Genomic DNA, 23,623 nt, shown 5'->3' with positions numbered 1-23,623 from the left:
TGTAGCTTTGTTCGAAATTCAAAAACAAACAAATAATTAAATGAGGATTATTTTATATTAACAATTCTTTAAAAACAAACATTAATATTATAGGCAACTGTTTCAAACTGTATACAATTATGACTAATTGTATTCGTACTTTTATTTTGTTCCATCTACAGAGCTGATTTACATTTATCAGTACCTGTGTATTTACTTGTTTGGATATGTATAAGTGATTATATTAACTTGAGAAAGAGAGCCTTTCTTTAGTTAGACAGAGTTTTAACAGACTAAATATCTCAGTGAACATTGTTATTTGATGAAATCAAAATCCGGATTAACTGGCACATCTTTTAATTGGAAAGACTCTGAAGTCACTGCAATCTTTCATTTTCATTTTTCTAAAATAAACAAATATTTGCGTTAAATTATATGGAGATTTATTTACAACAGAGCTTACTCATTCCACGTGAGCGCTGATGGACAGATGCAACCCGTCCCATTTCCTCCCGACGCTCTGATTGGTCCAGGAATACCACGTCATGCTCGACAGATTAACACTCTCAGCCATGGTGAGGTGGTTTGTGCGGTGACGATTAGTAGCCCTACAAAGTACGTCTACACTGGTGGAAAGGTACGTGTAATCCCTTAATCACGGCTAGGTTTGTCTTTGTGAATGTTACTGGGATATTATAAAAATAAAACACATCGTGATCACGCGGAATTACATACATTAAAGAAACATACCATCAAAGTGTACTGACGTGTTTAGGGTTATCTGACATTTGATTAGGTCCGAGGTGCAAACGATTGCGTGCTAATTTAATATATTGACGTTTACACGTATGCTAAGTAAATATACATGTATTCATTTATAAAGGAACCCGTGTGTTCACAAGCTAGCTTGGACCAGTCAAATCAGTGACGAGACTTGTGGTTCCCGAAAACTGTCCTCTTTTTATTTGTTTGATTGGTGGAGGGCGTGAATTACAAATATCAGTTTTTAGTACTCATATGAATAGACTACTTTAAAGCTTTATGTGTACAAACAAATACGTTATCACAAACAAACCAAGTAAGTACATTAACAATGAACGCTGTTGTTGTTCATTTTTTCGAAGGGGTTCAATAGAATTAATCACCAATGTAACTGTTTTTCACCCTTTTATTTTTCCAGCAAACTGTTAACATTTAGATTACTATTAAATTCATTGCAGGGTTGTGTGAAGGTGTGGGACATTAGTCAACCTGGTAGTAAAACCCCAGTGTCCCAGCTTGACTGTTTGGTAAGTTAACATTTTTAAAAGCCTAAATTACAAATTGGTCTAAGGGAAAAAAAAACAACTTTTTCATACGAATGAATTTCTGGACCGTTTTTAGTGTGTAAATGTGAAGTTGTTTTATACTCTCTAGCACAGTGGTGTTTTCTAAACAGTTGACGTAGTTCTCGCCGGTATATCATTCAGTGAAGGATAAAGAGTCATTTGCCCATTAAAGTATGAAAATATATTACCTCGTGAATTTGCTCACGTCTCTGTTGTTGTAAATACGTTTAGCGCTTCAGGACGTTTTTATGGCCTTAATAAACTGGTAATTCAATAGCTAAAATGCTAGGCTAGCCAAAGTAATTGATGCATTATGAAAACTGCATTAAAACGTATTTTTGTCCTTGTTTTGTATATTATATAATTTTTCAGCAACGAGACAATTACATCCGCTCATGCAAACTCCTTCCGGATGGCCGGACGTTAATCGTGGGTGGAGAAGCGAGTACTATTTGTGTGTGGGATCTAGGTGCTGTAAGTAAAAATTTAGAGGTTTTGAAAATATTTTGATTTTATAGATTATTCAAGGTATGTAATACTCTAGTGGTACGTAGCAACTTTTTCTTGATATATTAAAGAATCCGTACCGATACAGGACGTGTAAGTTAGTTGTTGTTTTTTTTTTACATAGGCAGAAGAAAATGAAAAACAAACTATAGTACAAGCCTTGTTTGGTTTTTTGAAAGTACGGATACAAATTTAAAATCTCTTCAAAAAAAAATTCCCCTGATGAGGCAGTGTTTAGTTTACGAGTCTTAAGGCCCGACATGGTCAGGTGATTGAAAACCTCCACTCGTAATCCGAAGGTCGCGGGTTCGAATCCCCGTCACACCAAACATGCTCGCCCTTTTAGTTATGGGAGCGTTATGATGTGACGATCAATCCCACTATTTGTTGGTAAAATAGTCGCCCGAGAGTTTACGGTAGGTGGTGATGACTAGCTGCCTTCCCTGTAGTCTTACACTGATAAATTAGTGACGGCTAGCGCAGATAGCCCTCGAGCAGCTATGCGCGAAATTTAAAACAAACCATACCAAACGGATTTTAAACGCTAAGCTCGGGGACTCGATGTATCCTGGTAAGTGACATTTTCCAAAAATTGGTTTTGGTTTGGTTTGTTTTGGAATTTCGCACAAAGCTACTCGAGGGCTATCTGTGCTAGCCGTTCCAAATTTAGCATGGTAAGACTAGAGGGAAGACAGATAGTCATCACCAACCACCGCTTACTCTTGGACTACTCATTTGCCAACAAATAGTGGGATTGAGCGTCACATTATAACGCTCCCACGGCTGAAAGGGCGAGCATGTTTGGCGCGACGGGTTTTCCAAAAATAATCAAACAAATCAGCACTGTGTATCAGTATAAGTTCACTTTGATAGGAGTGATAATTATTTGTCTTTGGCGATATACATAGCTAATATGTTAAATTAACAAAGTAAGAAAACAACAAAATGCATACGCTATCTCCAAACCATTATAGAAGGGTGAAAGTCCAAAACAGATTATATTTGAGTAATTAGCAAACATGAATTTGTCTGTAGTATTAAAAAAAAAAAAAAAGCCTAATGCAGGTTGTGAATGCGCTTTCTGTATTCACTTCAAGAGATATATGATTCCTGATATCAGGCTGTCGTTCGCCCACCCCTCCAATTCCCCCTACCCAAGCTATCAGTTACGTACACAGATACATTCATGTTGTGTGCTTAGTAGTGTGCATACGTGCCCAAGTTGTTTTGTACACACTCTGCAGGTTCAGTTTCAGTACTTATGCAAAGACGATAAATCAAACAGTATTGACACCAAACTCTTTGTCTGTTTCTACAGCCAACACCACGTATCAAAGCTGAACTGACATCTAGTGCCCCTGCTTGTTACGCTCTCGCTATCAGCCCAGACTCCAAAGTCTGCTTCAGCTGCTGTAGCGATGGAAACATTGCAGTGTGGGATCTTCATAACGAAAAACTTGTCAGGTATAGATAGCCATCACATTATTGTTTAGTAGTGTGATTTTTTTTTATAATCTCTAAATGTTGAAGTTAAAACATTGGCAGATGCAAATGTATGAAAACATGTATTACTAAACAGTTGCATGAGTTAGTGTTTTATTAGAGAGATACATATATGAATATGTTTTGATGTACATGAAAATCCAAAGAAATTGGATTGTTGTGCTTGGAAAGGTGTTTTAAACATGACTTTCTATTCAATACGTGAAGTTACAATAACAGAAAATAAATGTAATGAAATGTACTTAAACCCCAACCTTTTTTTTCCTTAACAGACAATTTCAGGGCCATACAGATGGTGCTAGTTGTATAGATATATCCAGTGATGGAACTAAACTGTGGACAGGAGGGTTAGATAATACAGTACGTTCCTGGGATCTTAGGGAGGTAGGTTGACTTGAAATAAGAGATTTGGTTTTAATGAACTTCTTCTGGTTCTTTCTATAGAAAGACAATGTTTCACTTTCTTTACTGAATCTTTCTTTAGTTCATAGTCAAAGTTGTTAACTTTACCTTTTTCTGTTGTTGTTGATAATATTCCAGTTAATGTGAAGAGTGACTGGAGAATTAAAAAATCCAGTCTGTTTCTAAGGGAGTTAAACTTACTAGAAGACTTAACATGTTCTATCTGAGAGATCTTGGTGAAACAAAGTGGTTGGAAGATTGAACATTAAATTCTGTTACAAACATAATGCAGATAAGCTGACTGGAATACTAAACAGTACTGTTGTAATTTCTCATAGAATAAAAATCAAATGTTTTAACTGGAAAAGTCCACTTTTAGGTCATTAGAGAAGTAAGTTGACAGTTCATCTCCTTCTTTCATTTGGATTAATGAATATTTATAACATACATATGTTTTCAACATCTCTATATTTTCTAAAACAGTAATAAAATAATAAATAATTTACATTGTTCATTTGGATTAATGAATATTTATAACATAAATGTTTGTTTTTAATATCTTCAGTTTTCTAAAATAGTAATCCAATAATGAATAACGTACATTGTTTATTTGAATTGATGAATATTTATAACATAAATCTTTGCTTTCAAAATCTCTGTATTTTTTAAATAATAATCTAATAACAAGGAATTTAAATTAATAATGCTAATATTTTTTTTGTTCTTGAATGTTTTATAAATACAATGGATTATTCAGGATTGCAAAATGCAACAATTTGGTATTTCAATTAAAAATATCAGTTTTTTTACAATTGTGTGTTCAAATGAAAAAAAAAATTCTCCTTACTTATAGGGTCGTCAGCTTCAACAACATGACTTTACATCTCAGATCTTTTCTCTTGGCTACTGCCCTACTGGAGATTGGCTTGCTGTAGGGTTAGTCCTTAGTATATATAATTCACCATGAGAAAATACTGTACTGTTTTTATATCTCAATTAAATTTAAGATGCTTATGAAGTTATTGTTTGAGGTGTTTGATTTTAATGCAGTTTTATCGACCATATTTATTCATAATTTATGGAGACATATATGTATGTTTAACTACACAGGTTGGCTATTTTGTGCAAAAAACAATAAAAAAAAATTCCTGTTTGCTTTTTGTCTGGGATAGTAAACAGAATGTTTTATTTTTCTGTTAACAACATTCAACCAGGATTGACAGTTTATAGTTTTGGTGCATAGATGTATGAGTATTGTCCATTAAATATTTGTAATCAAGTGTGATACTGATCCATTGGTAGCCTTCACAGGATGCAAAATGTTACATTCAGAACTCAAGTAGGTTTTCATGGTTGTCTAGAAAAGCCATAACAGTTTTTTATCTTTTTTATTGTTAAATAGTCAAGATCTTTTGTCATGAAAATTAAACACAAGTGTTTTAGAAAATGTTGAGTAAGTAAAACAAGCTATTGTACTGTCCATATGGTGATTTAATTCATGTTTGGTGTTTTGATTTTTTAGTATGGAAAACAGCAATGTAGAAGTACTGCATTGTTCCAAGCCTGACAAATATCAGTTACACCTGCACGAAAGTTGTGTTTTGTCCTTAAAATTTGCTTCTTGTGGAAAGTGGTTTGTCAGCACTGGCAAGGATAACCTGTTAAATGCTTGGATAACACCTTATGGAGCCAGCATTTTTCAAGTGAGTGGTTACTTTTCATTTTTTCAAATAAAAATATCCAAAATGTTAATAATCTAAACTTGTTACTGCATTTAAGAAACTTTTAAGGTTATGAAACTACATGCAAACTATATTTACAGAGAATGAAAATTTATTACACATCAATGTGTTTTTTGTAAGTTATTTAACTGAGCAGAATATATTAAGGTAGTTCAGTTGAGTGTCTTAGCAACAACTCAGTGTCAACACTGACAGTAAAATATTTAAGGAAGTGTTGGTAAATTAATGTTTATCCAGCTTTATATTGTGTTTCATGGTTATTATTTTCCTTCCAGTCTAAAGAAGTTTCTTCAGTGCTGAGCTGTGACATCTCTTCAGATGATAAATATATTGTGACAGGATCTGGTGACAAAAAGGCTACAGTTTATGAGGTGATCTACTGAATTTTAAGCGGCCTTTTGGTGAAGTTTCCTATATCTGTGAACCAACCTGCACAAGGTTTCCTGTATAGTAGTATACATATATTACCAAAAGACTGAATCTAAAACACTGTGGTTCTTCATGTGTCTGTGTAAACTTTCATGGGGTTATTTGTCTTGACAGGAGAGATGAATTCAGATTGGTGACTGACTGTATGAATTGTGTTTTAAATTGAACTACACCAATGCAAGAAATGAAATACTTTGACACAAAACCTGTTCCTTGATTTGCTAGTCGGTATTCCTTATGATACATCATTAGCAGTGACTAGACTATTCATTTAGCTGGCAGAGACAGTTCATCTGGTATTTTTTAGTGTTCCTTTACCATATTAATTGTTCGGAAGAGAAGCAAAGTGGACTTATTTTTCTAATACCACATGCACCACAATCTAACAATTTTTGAATGTACCTGAGTGTCTATGATGTTTTAAAGCACAAAGTTTTGGTTTGAAGTTTTTTGCAGGTACAAAAATTATTTTGTGTATTTTGTTTTGTAGTTCTGACCACCACTATACAAGGTAATTCAAATCAACCATGGTTGTGGTATATTGGCTGTATTCTTTTAAGTGAAAACGTTACTACAATGGAAGATATAAAGTAGTTTGATTTATGTATTTTTACAAATTAAGAAACCCTTTCAAGGCATATTTTTAAGTTGTCCAATTACTTTAATTTTTTGATGAAAACCCTTCCTTGGTACAGTACTCAGATAAACATAAGTTTATAAAGAAATATGTATTAAATCAGTGCAGTACTAAATATTTATGAATATATAACAAATTATTAGGATAGCATGTTGTTTCTTATTCTTACAAGAAATATTATAATGTGTCATTTTAAGATGATGAAAAACATGGGGAAAAGTGAGGAAAATTAAAATTAAACCAGTCTTTCTGATGTATTAAAAAACTCTACATTGCAATATATTGCACTTGTTGATTAATTAATTAAAAGCTGTGGAAAGAAAATTCATAATAGAAGATTATTTCCATTGCATGAAATATAAGAAATGGAAGCCAAAATTCAGTTAGTCAGTGCTCTTATAACTTGATTTTCCATTAATAACTTAAGTAATGGTTTTTTCTAATATTTGAGTTAAAAAAATTAAATTATTTTTTTACAGTTAATTAAAGACTATTTATTTTAGTAAGGTTGCAGAAAACAATAGTTTTTTTTTGTTAGTGTTCTGTAGGAAATCTATAGCAAGGGTTTTAGTAAATCATACATAAGTTATGTTCTTTTAAGATTGGTTTCTATACTCTTTAATCAGTCCTTAAAATTATTACAAGTGAAAAATGTACTGATAAAGTCATTAATATAACCCTCTTGCTAGTCTTGGCAAATATGTGGTTCAGAATATTTATACATTAGAGAATAGCATATGGCCTGCAGTAAGTGCTAGACATCCAATGTTTTCTGTGTTAATGGGATTCTCCAACATTGTTTCGTTTGCATTTGTACCCAGAGCATAGTTATCACCATACGGTGTTGTCATGATAATGTGCATTTGGTGTTAATGAATGTTAAATCCTGATAAGATACAGTACTACAATATAACGTTATTTCTGCCCTGTCATTCTATTGAAAATTTAAACAAATGTGGATTTTTCAATTTTAAAAAGATGTAACCTTGTTTTAGCAACACACTGCCCATGTGGTAATACAGACCGATATTAAGGGTACATCTTAATGTTAGCTTTTAAGTCAGTGAACTAATAAATCTTGAATGCATAACATGTAATTAATGTTTAATATTCAAATTAATTTGCTCATGAAAAAGAAATTAGTCATAAATCCCATATTTCAAACTTAAAACAGTTTTTGATACAATTAAAACTGAATCAGTTTTTTTTTGTGAGGAAGAAGGTAGGGTAGCAGATTCTTGTAAGACTTTGACACGAATAAAAAAGAAAACTGAGTCCTCTAAAACACTGTGATGAAACTCCCATAAGTATTAATAATGTCACTGCTTCTATAACAGGCAAGAGAAGCATTACTTTTTGTTTGAAACAAGTTGATATAGATGTGGAAACTTCGTTTTGGTTTTTTTTCTTTTATTTCCAGAATTTGCTTCAAGCAAGTTAAGAAATTTGTGGTGTAAGCTTATAGATATGTTCTTTGTTGCTGCTGGCTTCTTTATTGTGAGTATGTGTGAACTTTTACAAATAAAATTGAATGTTTGTTGAAAGCTACCATGGTAAAATTAGCGTTAATATATGCATAAAAATAGTTGATCTGTCAAAGGTGAACTTTAATATTTTGACAAAGAAGAAAAGTTTAGATTCATTAGGGGTGTCTTTTGAATACAAACTAATTTCACTTTTTTTCCTCCCCCATTTTGTTAACTTGGCAAGAATGAAGTTTCAAAATTATGGTAACTAAGGTACTAATAGTTATTATTTTTTTAAACATACTTTATTTCATTTTAAACCACAACAAGGTGTAATAAGCCTAGATAAATCTCTATAAATAAACTTGTTAGGGTACCTGACTATTAATTCAATGCAGTCTTACACATTTTGTTTGGTGCATGTATTTATCATCACTAAGGTCGTTTAGTTACTGTTTATATAATAGGATTACTCATGTGAATTTCCACTTTACCACCCCTGCTGAATTGGCATTAGGGTTAAGGTTTGTTTAAAACAAAAACTCGGGATTTGATTTAGAGCAGATATTTTGCTTACTTTTGATCAGAACTTTATTTTATATGATGTTAAGCATGCAAGTTTCACCACATCTTGGTTTAGGGAGGACAATTAATTACAAAAATAATAGATGCTGTTCTGCATTAGATGTATATTTCTTTACTTATTATAATTAGGGCAAAATTCACAGTGAGCTATGTCCTATGTCCACTGTGGGTAATCAAACCCGGAATTTTAGCATTGTAAACCTATAAATTTACATATTTATAAATGAGAATTAAAATATTACCAACGAATTACAAGATGCTTTATTGTGAGTTAAATAGATAAATAACCATTATGACAGAGACAAATCTAGAGAAATAGTGCATATTTTTTATTTTCTCTACACTATATATCATGCTATACTATGAATATAAAAAACAAAATCCTCAAATTACCTAAATGGTCACTGTACACCTAATAGCAAAAGTCACACAGAGAGAGAGAGAAACAAAATTAAGCAAAAATATCAGTATGGCAGTTACTTTGTGAGAACCCTAAGTATTGTACTGTATGAAATAAATTAGTGACTCAACATAATTTTTAGAATGTTGCAAGTCAAAATATAACATTTATGAGTGGACTATTCTAATGGAATTGGAGTGTGTCTCTTCTAAAGCACCCACAGCTTTGATCTTACAGAGAAAGTTTGTTTTTTTTAACGATAGGGGGACACAAACCTTGAATCCAATCCAGCATACTAATCAGCAGACCAAGAAATCATTAATTTGAGGGTTAAGCAGTTTATATGATAATGTGAGTCATATCTGCTCAATACTTACCTTTATTTGAAAAATCTATAGATACCTTGTACAAATTTTCTGAAATTAACCCTTCCTTCACAGTTTTGAACATGTAAACTGGAAGATCTAAACACTGAATATGGCTATGGGAAAACCTGTGAATTAGAACAATAATCTAAGAAAGAAATAAGGGCCAGAGGTGCTATTAAAAAAAATTATTGGCATAGATATAATATTTACTATCCATTACTATAGTTGTTAAGACGACTGACAATTGATTGTTTAAGTAACAAAATATATTTTCCGATGGCTGTTTCATAGTGGTTGTGGATTTACAGGTTCATATGTACTTAGGTTGCAAGTACTTTTATAGTAGTAATGCAGAAAAGCCTAAAAATTAACTTATCAGTTTAAAATTAAAGGTGGCTAACCAGGGCTATACCTACCTCTCTATATACAGATTTATGTGACATTATGGTTGAAACAACAAAAACTTTTCAAAACCAGCTCAGATTTTAAGGACACTCAGTTATGAACAAAACTAATACAGTTTAATGTAATTTATACTGTCAATGGTGCTAAGAGTACATTCTAATTAGATATGCAAAAATACAGCTCTAGTTTTGGATCTATTATTTATTTCAAGTTAATGTCATGCACAAATATTGGAGTTTAATCCCAGCTTCTGTATATATGAAGTTTAAAAAATTGCCTTTTTTCTCATTGTAGTGAATTCTATTCCTCAATAGAACCTGGTTCTGGCCCCTATTACAATGATGACAGTTCTGTGCATTCAGAGATTCTAGGAACCCCTGATAAAGCAGAACAAGTAAAAATGAAGACTTGAAATAAAAATATTTATTCACATCAAAATGGGCAATTGATATGAACAATAACTTCTGACATTTGTATTTAAAACAACTCATTTGTCTGTAAAACAGGGTCACACAAATTAGGAATGTAGAGTCTAATTATCCACAGTAAATAAACCAGAGGTGTTTCTGATCATAAAAGCTCCCCCACAAAATTCAGAAATTGTTCCAAAAGAATATTGTAAAATTCCATGTTCTGCATCAAGCACAATTAAAAAGGTGGTTCTTTGGTATACAAGTTCGTTCAAAAGAGAAAAAGGTGGAAAGACAAATTTCTATTCATTTCCAACTTACTATTACCCATTTCTTTAGCTTTGTAAATATCTTAACAACATGAATATTTCTACACCTCAACTTATAAAAGCAAAATTAGCCCTATTCCAAGATTTTTCCTATAAGCACTTGCAGTCTCTTTCAGTTTCAATATTCCTGAGTAGCAGCACATTTCTTCTTCTCTGAGAGACCTGTGGAACTGTCAACAACTCCATATTGTTCCGTATGAGAAAACTGTTTCTCAGGTTTCAGTAAATCACTTCATACACAGTTGCCTTTTTATCTCCAGATCCTGTCACAATATACTTGTCATCACACGATATATCACAACTGAGCACAGATGAAGTCTCTTTGCACTGAAAACAATACAGAATGAAATTAGATATAGACTTCCGAAAAACAAAAGTATTGGGAATTTATGTAACATGTGTGAAAGATATTTTAGCACCATTAAAGGAATGTTATAACTTGGAAGTTACAAAGTATCTACATGGAATGTAGCCAGCTTTCAGCAATATCTACATGTCTGTTATACACACACACAAATCAAACGTGTTATAAAAATACTTGTGTTCAAGACATGTCTGTAAATTGCCTATATCAGTTCAGCTGAAGGTCCAACAAGGCCTAGTACAAGGCCTTCATGTTAAGAACTAAAACACTTGAAAACCATAGTATGAATTTTGTATAACCTCCAAAATGAAAATCTACAATTTTTCCAGCTGTTTTTTCACTGTCTGGTATTTACATTCCCCTTGTATGAGCTGTGACTAAATCAGTAACATAGGATAGAATAAACAGTTGATAACCTGGATATAAAAAAAAATAATTTTAAATAACATTTGCAACTTCACCCCTACCCCTATCTATTAAAATGATATAGATTATTACACTTTAATACAATATTTTAAAAACAAATACCTAAGTTGCTAGAGTTAAGGTGAAAGTTTATATATATATATATATATATACACACACACAATGAAACTTAGGAAGATAAATATATTGCAGATAATATACCTGTAAAATGCTGGCTCCATAAGGTGTCCTCCATGCATTTAGAAGATTATCTTTACCTGTGCTGATAAACCACTTCCCACAATATGCAAATTTCAAAGAAAGGACACAACTTTCATGAAGGTGTAACTGATACTTGTCTGGCTTTGAACAGTGTAGAACTTCAACATTGCTACTTTCCATGCTGTAATAAATATAAGTAAGTCACTTTAATAATTACATTTCTGTCTCTTAGAATCACTTAAAGAGCCAATATTTCATAAAGAAAAACAAAGCGTAATTATAATTAAGAAAATATTGGAGAGAAAACCTTTCTCAAAGCAATAAACAAATCTTACACAGCAACTTCAGTTTGACCCTTAACCTTTTGAGAGTTTAAACATACTGAACTGAATGTGTCATTCAAATGTTATGTCATTACTTAAACTGAAAAAAACGTTAGAAAACTTCCATGTAACAATATATTAACAAATTATTTATAAATTTTTGGAGTAGAAATGAGATGTGGGAGATCAAGATGTCCACAGTGACGTCACTTAAAATAACCATACAGAATTAGAGCCTCGATTAAGATCCACTTTCCATGATTTATTACTATAACACTTTCTACCATTCACAATTTAAAGTACATATCCTATATGAACCAACCTGGCATGGGCAGGTGGTCAGGGTCCTCATCCTGCAATCTGCTGGTTACAGGTTCAAGTCCCCATCCCACCAAATATGCTTGCTTCTTCTGCCATGGGGGCATTATAATGTGACAGACAATCCTACTATTCATGGGTAAAAAAGTACCCCAAGAGTTAGTGATTAGTGAAGATGCTTTTCCTCTAATCTTACACTGCTAAATTAGGGACAGATAGCTGAAGTAGCTTTGCACTAAATCCACAGCAAAGAAACAAGCCACATGAACTTTTTAACCCAATTCTTAATTTTCCCATTTTTTTAAACTTTAGAACATACATTTCAATTTCTCTCTCATGAAAACTTAATTAATTTAGAGTTAAGGCAGTTGGTTCCCATTAGGAGATTTGATATCTTGTTCCTATTAAGCTACAAGTACATTTTCTCTTGTTAACAATAATTTCATTACAAGAGTAAATTCAAGGCTTGAAGAGAAATAACAACTGTACACTCACCCTACTGCTAGCCAGTCACCAGTTGGGCAGTAACCAAGGGAGAAAATCTGAGATGTGAAATCATGCTGCTGTAACTGACGACCCTAAGACAGAACAGGAAAGTAATTTTAAACACAAGCTGGTCTGAAATAAAGATAAATACCACTTTCTGGTATTCTGATACAAACTCCTTGCCTCATCACTGATAACTTACAATTATATTCCAACACAATTAACAGTTCACTGCAGTAACTGGTGATTTACTTGTGAATTTTTCCCCTTTTCACTGAACCATCATGCAGTTTCAATGAAGAAAAGAATCAGTATACAATGTAAAGGTTTAATATATTCAGTGAGTTACTTACTCCCTCTACAGTAGACTACTGGATTCACCAAATCACATCTCTTCAACACTACTATATGAAGTTTATTGAATTTTTTTGATTGGTTATATTGAGCATTATTGAGAAGCCATAATTTGGTGAAACTGTAGTCTATTCCAAATACAGCAACAACTTGAAAAACAGATTAGGTCTGTATAACATTCACTGAAATTACTGATGACTAAAATTAATCCACAAATTATCATGTTATTTTAATTCATGAGAAGTTGACCATGATATGAAAGGCTTATTTTTATTTAACTGCAAAGTTAACAACTTTGACTATGAAGTAAAGAAGGATTCAGTAAAGAAAGTGAAACATTGTCTTTCTATAGAAAGAACCAGAAGAAGTTCATTAAAACCAAATCTCTTATTTCAAGTCAACCTACCTCCCTAAGATCCCAGGAACGTACTGTATTATCTAACCCTCCTGTCCACAGTTTAGTTCCATCACTGGATATATCTATACAACTAGCACCATCTGTATGGCCCTGAAATTGTCTAAGGAAAAAAAAGGTTGGGGTTTAAGTACATTTCATTACATTTATTTTCTGTTATTGTAACTACAAAGTGTGAATCTTCACGTATTGAATAGAAAGTCATGTTTAAAACACCTTTCCAAGCACAACAATCCAATTTCTTTGGATTTTCATGTACATCAAAACATATTCATATATGTATCTCTCTAATAAAACACTAACTGATGCAACTGTTTAGTAATACATGTTTTCATACATTTGCATCAATACTTTGCCAATGTTTTAACTTCAACATTTAGAGATTATAAAAAAAAATTCACACTACTAAACAATAATGTGATGGCTATCTATACCTGACAAGTTTTTCGTTATGAAGATCCCACACTGCAATGTTTCCATCGCTACAGCAGCTGAAGCAGACTTTGGAGTCTGGGCTGATAGCGAGAGCGTAACAAGCAGGGGCACTAGATGTCAGTTCAGCTTTGATACGTGGTGTTGGCTGTTTGTAAAAGCAAAGAAAAAATTCAAAAACCTTTTTCATACCAGTCATTAGAAACTCCAGCCAACAAAAGTATAGAAATCAATAAGATATTTCTAGATTAATTTATTCTTAGACAAATTACCTTCCCAACAAATGAATTAAAAAGTAACAAGAAAAACATTAGTTTTTACCAAACAGTAGTGAGATCTTTCAAAACATTAGTATATGTGCAACATCTACAGATTTTGGGATACAGCAATACAAAAGAGTATTGTATTGTGAAAGTGTGACACAACTACTTACAAACCATCTGATACAATACAATTTCTGTATCTTCAAAAAGGTGTTATACTTTCAGAAAATATTACAAGTATTTTGCATAGAAGAATTGAGAATTTCTAGTGAACTATTTATGGTAAAAATTTATGATTTAATGAAGGAAGATAAGTATTGAACACTTGTTTTCTTCATTTCTTTTACCAAAAATATGAAATGCAAAATAATGCAACAAATTAACAAACTAGATAGTTTTTATTTTACTTCTCTTGCTCAACGAGATTTAGTGATATTTATAAAAAAATTACAAACAAGAGTGTCAAACTTTGTAAGAAACCATTAGTAAAACATCTGTATTTAGATGCATATCAACTACTATGAAGAGATATATATGCATCCTAATACAATGAAATATAAACAGGAAAATACTAGGATAAACAATTATTCAGAAACATTAATATACCTAAATACAGGATTACTAAACTCTTTATTTGTTATGAACATTTCCAACAACAACTTGCTAGAAACACTACACATTAAAAGCCTATCCCAGTAAAGGAAACAGAGTACTTTTTTCTAGCCTTGCAGTTAAAGGCTTAATTACTCATCTATTCATAAAGTCAGAATTAACTCACAGCTGCAAGATCCCAAATAGAAATGGTGCTAGCTTCACCCCCTACAACGAGGGTTCGTCCATCAGGCAAGAGTTTGCAAGAACGAATATAATTGTCATGTTGCTGTAAGGAAAGAAAATAATGTCCATTAAACCCACAGAGAGAGGGTAGTCAATATGAGTCATTTTTTATTCTTAGCCCCAAAACAATAATTTTTTACTATGAAAATAGAGACGGGTTTTGATGATCTCATAATTTTGTGTAAAACACATGAAGTGAATAAATTTTAGAAGGTCAGTGAACTTCGGCTTAGCGATTTGAAATCTGGTTATAACTTATAGTTTTTCCTAGTAACATAAAATTTATACAATGTGTTTAGAAGAAAGCTAATAATTAATACATCTAATTGTACTATACATGTTTGGTAAACACTTTGACATAATTTAAGAAAAGAATATATATTAATTTGACAAAACAACAGCAATTAATAGAAAAGTACACACCAAGCAATCAAGTTGAGAAACTGGACTCTTACTGCCAGGCTGGCTTATATCCCACACCTTCACACAACCCTAGGATTAACATATTTACACACTGATCAGTTGAAAATAACTGAAGAAAGAACAAACATGAAAATCAATTTGAAACTTTTGTTTGACTTATTCTACTTAAACTAATATTATATTAATGTTAGCAATTATTAATAGTATAACAACAAAATTCTTTATACAACTTTCAAAAAACAGCAAGGTTTCATACATTTAAAATATTAAATTCACAAGTTGTTTTCAAATCGAAAGAAAAATAATCTGACACTAATAAAATATGGTAGTTTGTTGTTTTATTAACTATTATTATTTTGTTCTGCAAATAATATGAATTTCTACCAACCTTTCCTCCTGTATAGACATATTTAGTTGGATTACTAATGGTTACAGCACAGACAACTTCTCCATGACTAAGAGTGTTGATTGTGCGAGCGTGTCGAGGAATGCCTGGGCCAATGAGTGCATCTGGAGGAAATGGGATTGGTTGCACTTGACCATCTGCACTGACATGGAATGAATAAGTCCTGCTGATATGTTGAAAACAGAAAAGTATGACCAAGACTGCTTTTACAATTATGAAAATATTCATATATATACATGTTGAGTGTTAAAACTTTTGTAGAAATATAATAATTTTAACCTATTTATAAAATATAACTAATACTTACGGTTTTCCTCCCGCAACAGGACCAAATCCAGCAGCATTTCTCAATGCAGTGTGTGGATCATAACTTCCAACCTGTTGATGAAAAACATGATAATTTCCACTAATAAAACACATCATAAACCACTAAAACTCTACAATAATTCAAAATAAAATAATGAATCCACATTACAAAACAAGAACAAGATAGCCAGCAATATATAACTAAGAGACCTTAGCAATACTTGAAATTCCCCAATCTTTTGACTAAAATGAATCTTTCAAACTTAGTGGTAATTAACAAGTCCTAACTGTGATAATTTATTAAATATGTTGTGAGGGATAATCATACATAAAATTTTAAAATATTTTCAATGAAATATGTAGTGAATAATTTCTAACCAATCATCATAGATAAAAAAAAGTTTGCTAAATAAGATTATTTAAAAACAACAACAAAAATGAACTTTAGCACCTTTAATACTTAACATCAAACTCACCATAGAACGAGGATATGAACTTAGAGATGGAGAAATGTTATTATGTAACATGCTCGGAGAAAACGCAGCATTAGAACCAAGTTCAGCTGGAACTGGTCCATGAGATCCAGCCATGTTGCTGTGTATAGGATAAGGATATGGAGGACCTTGAAGTTAATAAAGCTTGCATAAGTAACTGGAATAGCTCTTACTGAGAATATACAATAAATAGGTTCACAGTAAGTAACAGAAACAAGATAAGCACTGTTTTAGTTTGTTGGTTTCAAAAACTCCTAGCTTAATTATGCCCTTTTTTTAAATGACCAAACCTTCTAACGATTTTATAAATTTTTCATTATATTTTGAGATTTCAGTTTACCATATTTACCAATTGGTGGACCTTTAGGAACTGATTTTAGTCCACTGGAACCAGGAGTGCTTCCTGAAGAGCTTGTAGGAGTAATAGATTTTGGAACAGGTGTAGTCGATTTGTCCCCCTAGAAAATATAGTCAAAATTTATGACACTTAACTTATCAAAAATAAAGGTAGACATATCTTTATTTTGACAACATTTACCTCAATCAATCATTCCATGATAGCTTGTGGTTACTTAGGACTGAAAACAAAGAATAAAGCATCACCAACTTAAGAATCCCCCCCAAAAGAAAAAAAAATGTTATGTTTACCAGATAATTTCTCCTGTCTTCTGTGAACAGTAAATAGTAGTAATTGAACTGTATACATAACTGCATTTAAAATATCAGACACTAAAACAGTTATTAAAAAGTACAAAAATGGAGCTTATTAACTTATCTACAAAATTAGTATTCATTAAAATTCTTTTAATTTCTGTATTAGAATTACTTAGCTCTTAAAATCTCGTAACATGTATAATTCACAAAAATTTGACTAACGTCTTTATGTTTTGATGAAGGTGTACTGGCATTCGAAGATATGCTGCTCTGAGGACTGTGATTTTCATGCTCTTTCTTAATGGACTTCGCTGTTCCATTTTCATGTGGGGACAGAGTTCCATTAAGAGGTCCTACAGAATCCTGCCAATAAAAGATTACTCTCACGTCATGATGCATAACAACAAATTGTACAGAAATGTAAAAAGAAAGTGCTTCTAATTACACATCAAATCACATTTATTCTGCATTATTTATAATAGATAATTTCAACAGAAAAATATTAAACATGATTACAATTAGACACTTCAAAAAAAAAAAAAATTTATCAAAACAGGATTTGCCATACAGAACCATATTTCCATTTGGTTGAAATATATAAAAAAACTTTATAACAAAGTCTACCAAACACTACAAATAAAGTATTATAAGCACAGAAGTTAAGCCTAAAATATTGATTCAATGTCAAGAAAACAGTGCTGAAAATTAAAGATGACAGACACAACGAAATTTTTTTTTTTGTAAAGTGGAAAAACAAAACTTATCAATCGTTTCAACGATTTAATTTATAATAGAAGAGAACCATAACGAAACGACTTGCCTCATTCGCAACGTCAACCACGAGCTCTTGATCGCTTTTTTCTTCATCACTTTCATGTAATGAGCTTAAAATCTGTAACATGTACAAAATATTTAATAGTAGATTAGCAAAACCTCAGTGTCTTTGAATCTATATAATTATATGCAAGAAAAATTCAATACAAACAAATTGTATGAAACATAAAAGTAAAACCATTCGTGAATTTTTAAAGAGCTACTAGCTCCAATAATCTATTGTTCAGTAATTCTGTGCGAGTTCATGTAAATTCGTAATCTAAATGTAAAAACAAAGACCTTTCTGTCACTGAAAAAAAGGGAAAACTATTATTCAAGAATAATACACAATTTCTATTAGTCATAATATCAAGCAGTCACTCACCACGAGGGTGGAATATAATTCACTTACAAATACTTCTGTATGTTGATATACATCTAAATATCTATTAAAATATACAAGTTTGTGAACTACGAACACATATTCCATACAAAATAAATGACGAAGTGACAGAAAATTCGTCATGATTAGCGACCAGTTTTACCTTATCTTCCTTTTTTTGTCTTTTTCGTTCATGGTCTAAATCAGAAGATCTACTTCTGTATTTCTCTCTCTCATTTGGTGATATGGAATTTCTCTACAAACAAAACGAAAAGGATTGTGACTTAAATTTTCTGCTATCGAACGTGTTCTAAAAAAATCAAAAGATAATACACTTAGTTTTTATTTAGGTGCTAAATTTTCCAAACGAATATTAGAAGAATGAAGGAAATACAACTTCTAAAAAACAAAACAATTTCATATCCAACATTTAAGGGAGAAATACTAAAGATATTTAAAATTCCCAAATTAAAGCAAAGTTTGGGTAAACATAAACAATACAAGATATACAGTTATTTCACTGTTGAAACCAGTCATTATCATAATCTTGTTACTAATCCATATTTTTCACCCCCTCTCCCAAACCGCCGCCTCCTCAGTACAAATACAACCGACGCCAATAGTCAATGAACGTGATACTTTCGTAACGATGGGAGATTATGTCACAGAAAGGCGCGAGACAACCCTGCCACGAATAAGACTTTCCCAGTACTGTAAATATTACAATGTCTATCGAGTCTAGTAAACACAATGAAAACACACCGACCTAAAAAGCGTGCACATTTCACCAGCAACACACGCCACTTCTGCCACAAGAACTTTAGAGCTCTCATCAACCAGAAAAATCCACTCAAGCACGGTTAAGCCGATTACAATCTCATTGTGCGCGTTCACCCGCTAGAACCCAGCTGTAGGCCATTTCTTCCAGCTTCTGTCGCCTCCACAAATTCATCACTCCTATTGAATGCCTGTAAACGTAGGTCCCAAAGACCCCACGGCGGAGGTCTTCAGACCACCCTTGTACACGAACAGAACAGATGCTAAAAACACCCTTCAGGCCATCAAATTAACAGCCCAACCTCCCTGTGTACCAATTTGAGACGTCACTTTAGGGAGGGACTTACCATGGGTGTTACTAAGCGACACCAGGAATGTCATTATCTCCCACAACCTATAAGTTTCAAGATGTGCACCACGTGACTATGTACAAAAACGAGCTCCCATGTTGACAAGATTCACGTACCATCTTTATTGGCATCTGACTGATAAAAGAAAATTATAACGTTCCACACATCAACATCTTTGTTACAATTTAGAGCTCTACATTTCCTAATAGATTTTTGTGAATCACATAGATGTTCAGGTTTTTGCGGTAAATTGGAGGTTTTGACTAAGATTTCGACATATTAAAGGAAGCAACAGTTAAAACTAATGTTTATGTATCATTTGGACTAACAATTATTTTCAATACACGGACGTGAAAATTTCAACACATTCACATAAAATTACAAGAAATGTTTTACTGTTATAGTATATAATTTACTTCTAACAAAGAAACTGTTAGTTTATCTCTATAAACGGTACTATTACCTATATTCATTTGATAACTAACACATTTCACAGGGTGTGTCTTATAAAAAGACAGAAATAATAAAAAAAAGAACAGTTTCGTCGAGTCAATAATAAACCGCCTGTGATGTAAATCATTTATGATAATGAACAAAACATATGCGCTGGACTTAATTTTCCACTTATTAACGAACTGAAAGAGGTTGTTAGACTGTGCTACCACAGAAATCAATAATTACTTAATCATGTAACAAAGTAGCGCTTTAGGCTGAGTAACGCGTTGCTACTAGAATAATGGCACGGTTTATAAATGGTAAGTCTTCGAGAAAGACAGGTTCGCCTGTTCAATCGATCGCTGGCGAAAAAGGTACAATTCATTTCCAAGTTTGGTAGTTTTACACTGGTGATGAATGCCCGAATCGATGTAGTCACGAAACTCTGTCATTAAATGCTATTTGAAATGCCAGCAGCAACTTTATAAAAACTTGCAACATCATGCAGAATAGTAAAGAAAAGAAAACTTCTTACAAGCCTTGGTTGTAATGTGAGTTACGTATAAAAACTACTACACTTCCAACCCGATTTGTTTGTTTAGTAATATCACACGTATGAAATGAAAGAAACAGTGTATACAATACAGTCAATATTGACCTAAACCTCGCCCTTAATACTGCACTCGATCAAAAAACTGAAAGATACAGTCCACCTAGTTTGTTGTTGATTTTGTAATGACATTTATTCTTTTGGATTCCTTTCCACACGCTGATCAAATTCTTCTAGAGCGAGAAAATGACACATTACCAACTCAACCTGCCCTTTGAGAATCGACCAATACATTTGTAACGTACAGGTATTCACCAACGCACGACAACCACACAAAATACTACTCTGCGAGCTGTTGCCACGACAACAAACTCCGATTTCTACCAAATAATAAGTGTCAATATATTTGACGACTGTTTTATTGGCACATTCAGTGAGAGAGGGGTGGAGAGGTTATTTTAGGGCTGAATTTGCAGCATTTCTAAACGTTTTTTGGTTTTTTTTAACGGACACCACTTCTAATGCTAAACGATATAAGGTTCTAGTGTTAACTATATCTTTTTTTCAGTTTCCAAATAAATAAACTTTAAAGAAAAATCGACCTCTGAACTTTACCGTTACCAATTATTAGATTTGATCGAAAGTACATTTTTATTTAACTACCCTTGTAAGAGAAGTGTAGTTTACTTTTACCAGCTCTAAAAGATACCCAGAATGTTGCTCGACTTAGTTTTAACGCAATATTATTTTGATGAATGAGGTCTTTAATTCTCAGACAAGTTTGAAACTATGTCGAGACCGATTTAACTAACCACATCTTTGCTCTCATTCAGTGGACACAACACACGAAAGTATGGTATACAAATAAACAAACCGTCCAACGGTAAAAATCAAATATAATAACTGTTTATGTGCAGCTAAACTTTTGGAAGAAACACGAAACATAGCGTTCATAAACTCGCCAGTAAGATCCACTCCACATACGATCCAACATTCCTTTCTGTTTTAAAATACCCTGATATCTTATTATGAGCTTGCAATGTATACGTTCAAAACTCGGACCTCGGAAACTACTGTACCATCCATCACCAATCATAACTAGTAATATTTTCATAACGAGGCAGAATTATTAAATCTGAACAATAATAAAACAACTGAAGTTTCCACAAGTGACACGTTTCAAATAAATAAAACAATAACAAAACTTAACAAAATCATCTATTTTTAGTGAAAATCTCATGGGTGTTGCAACAAAAATGACATTTTCATTGATAACTGTGTCTACAAATAAATACTTTAGTAAACACTACCCTGTGATGATAGCTCATTTTTAAACTCAAATTTCAATATAATCTTTTTTTCTCATTGCTAGTGGACAGTATTAAATGTCAAGTAGGAGAACATTGTTGTAGAGGCCCGGCATGACCACGTGGTAAAGGCACTCGACTCGTAATCTGAGGGTCGCGGGTTGGAATCTCTATCACATCAAACATGCTGGCCCTTTCTGCCGTAGATGCATTATAATGTGACGATCATTATAATCAGTAGCCCAACTCTAGGGCTACTCTTTTACCAACGAACAGTGGGATTGACCGTCATATTATAACACCCCATATGGCTGTTTGGTGTGACGGAGATTCGAACCAGTGACCCTCGGATTAAGAGTCGAGTAAGATAGCTCTAGTGTAGATTTGCGCGAAATAAAAAATAAATAAATGTTGTTGTTGTATTTCTGCTATTTTAACAAATAGTGTAGTTGTAATCCACATATACACAGTTTTATTTATAAAGTCTCAATTTAAGCTACAAGTTTAACACCGTGAAGAACAAAAGGACAGGAACAGCTTTAAATGATCGCATGAATTTTTCAGTAGAAACAAAAAAACGAATACACGACAACATCACATGAAAATGAGGTTAAATTATTCATACTATTTCACTAAGGTATGAATATATGTTTATGAAAACGAAAGAATAGAACCATGTGATGAACTAAAAATCCTTGTTGTAGTTAAGTTCCGGGGTCACAGCAGAACTTACGCAATAACGTACAAACTTGTCCTTCACTCGTACCTTTGTTCTGTTTGTATTTCGCGCAAAGCTACTCGAGGGCTATCTGCGCTAGCCGTCCCTAATTTAGCAGTGTAAGACTAGAGGGAAGGCAGCTAGTCATCACCACCCACCGCCAACTCTTGGGTTACTCTTTTACCAACAAATAGCGGGATTGACCGTCACATTATAAACGGCTGAAAGGGCGAGCATGTATGGTGCGACGGGGATTCGAACCCGCGACCCTCAGATTACGAGTCGAACGACTTAAATCACCTAGCCATGCCAGGCCCACTCGTACGTAACATTACTTGTTGAACCAGTCGTTCACTTAACCGTATTTTACATTTAGTAACAACCAGGAAAAAAAGAAAAGAAACAATAAACTTTTCTACCCATAATTAAAACTGGCAGCTTTTATTTGACCTAATAGCAGTTAGTACCAGTGACTGACGCGTTATTATCGTGGTAACTTGAGCAATAAAATACCATCGTGACCTTGCAAGTCTACACAAGCACTGGTTATTCAAGGAACATTGATGTTTAAACCATTGTACTTCCCTTTCAACCGTTTCTAACCAAATGCAGCCATTATTATCCTCGGTCAAGTAAACAGATTAACCAACCGATAAGAAGACTCGTCCACGCCAAAGATTTTACAGTGCACACGGGAGCGCATCAATTCGCGAGATAATAACGTTCTATGTTGGCGCAAAAAGGCGCGAGACTAAATGGCAGGCATAGCTATTCTACAGATACCACTGCAAAAGTATAGGAGTTATAAAGCCCGAGTTCAGTACTTTCATTCGTTCCGGATGCCGTGCCCGAGTGGTTCTAGAATGGGAAAGCGAAGACCTTGCTTGCGAAAGGCCTGTAATCAGTTACGCGCCGATGCTGTTGGTCAATGTGCTAATAACAAAGGCGCCTTAACTATAGGACTATAAATCCCCAAGGGAAAGAGGAGCCTCCGCATGCTGGCCTCTTTAATCATTAACAGAAAACGTGACCACCTGGGCGTGAACTAATACTGTCTAGCAATTCTTAATCCGTTCCTCCCCCGCTCACCCCCCTCTGC

The 23,623-nt window shown here is 33.1% G+C and overlaps 2 protein-coding genes across 17 annotated transcripts in view; one reads left to right on the top strand and one right to left on the bottom strand.

Annotated features, from left to right (window-relative positions):
* Positions 1-8,075, top strand: part of LOC143231968 (transducin-like enhancer protein 4) — a 90,570-nt gene extending 82,495 nt beyond the window's left edge. For all 12 annotated transcript variants that reach the window (XM_076466884.1, XM_076466880.1, XM_076466876.1 and 9 more), the window contains 8 exons: positions 436-616; positions 1,200-1,268; positions 1,680-1,781; positions 3,133-3,278; positions 3,590-3,701; positions 4,573-4,655; positions 5,242-5,422; positions 5,737-8,075. In XM_076466884.1, the coding sequence (XP_076322999.1) occupies positions 436-616; positions 1,200-1,268; positions 1,680-1,781; positions 3,133-3,278; positions 3,590-3,701; positions 4,573-4,655; positions 5,242-5,422; positions 5,737-5,844 (982 nt within the window). In that variant the 3' untranslated portion in view covers positions 5,845-8,075. The remainder of the gene's footprint in view (positions 1-435; positions 617-1,199; positions 1,269-1,679; positions 1,782-3,132; positions 3,279-3,589; positions 3,702-4,572; positions 4,656-5,241; positions 5,423-5,736) is intronic.
* Positions 8,076-10,159: 2,084 nt separating this feature from the next.
* The window catches only part of LOC143231970 (transducin-like enhancer protein 4), a 29,569-nt gene continuing 16,105 nt past the window's right edge, over positions 10,160-23,623 (bottom strand). For 3 of the 5 annotated variants that reach the window (XM_076466886.1, XM_076466889.1, XM_076466890.1), the window contains 14 exons: positions 18,551-18,643; positions 18,013-18,084; positions 17,415-17,555; positions 16,888-16,996; positions 16,521-16,666; positions 16,046-16,116; positions 15,721-15,904; positions 15,333-15,401; positions 14,851-14,952; positions 13,812-13,957; positions 13,369-13,480; positions 12,618-12,700; positions 11,482-11,662; positions 10,160-10,817 (listed from right to left, as the gene is read on the bottom strand). In XM_076466886.1, coding sequence (XP_076323001.1) covers positions 10,710-10,817; positions 11,482-11,662; positions 12,618-12,700; positions 13,369-13,480; positions 13,812-13,957; positions 14,851-14,952; positions 15,333-15,401; positions 15,721-15,904; positions 16,046-16,116; positions 16,521-16,666; positions 16,888-16,996; positions 17,415-17,555; positions 18,013-18,084; positions 18,551-18,643 — 1,617 coding nt within the window. In that variant the 3' untranslated portion in view covers positions 10,160-10,709. Of the gene's footprint in view, positions 10,818-11,481; positions 11,663-11,983; positions 12,249-12,617; positions 12,701-13,368; positions 13,481-13,811; positions 13,958-14,850; positions 14,953-15,332; positions 15,402-15,720; positions 15,905-16,045; positions 16,117-16,520; positions 16,667-16,887; positions 16,997-17,414; positions 17,556-18,012; positions 18,085-18,550; positions 18,644-23,623 lie in introns of those variants that run through there. The other 2 variants (XM_076466887.1, XM_076466888.1) reach the window with 2 other exon arrangements.

The sequence above is a fragment of the Tachypleus tridentatus genome, chromosome 11 (genome assembly GCF_004210375.1).
Source record: "Tachypleus tridentatus isolate NWPU-2018 chromosome 11, ASM421037v1, whole genome shotgun sequence".
Taxonomy (NCBI): Eukaryota; Metazoa; Arthropoda; class Merostomata; order Xiphosura; family Limulidae; genus Tachypleus; species Tachypleus tridentatus.
Note: the sequence above shows the minus strand (reverse complement) of the source record. Positions and strands in the feature narration are given on the sequence as shown.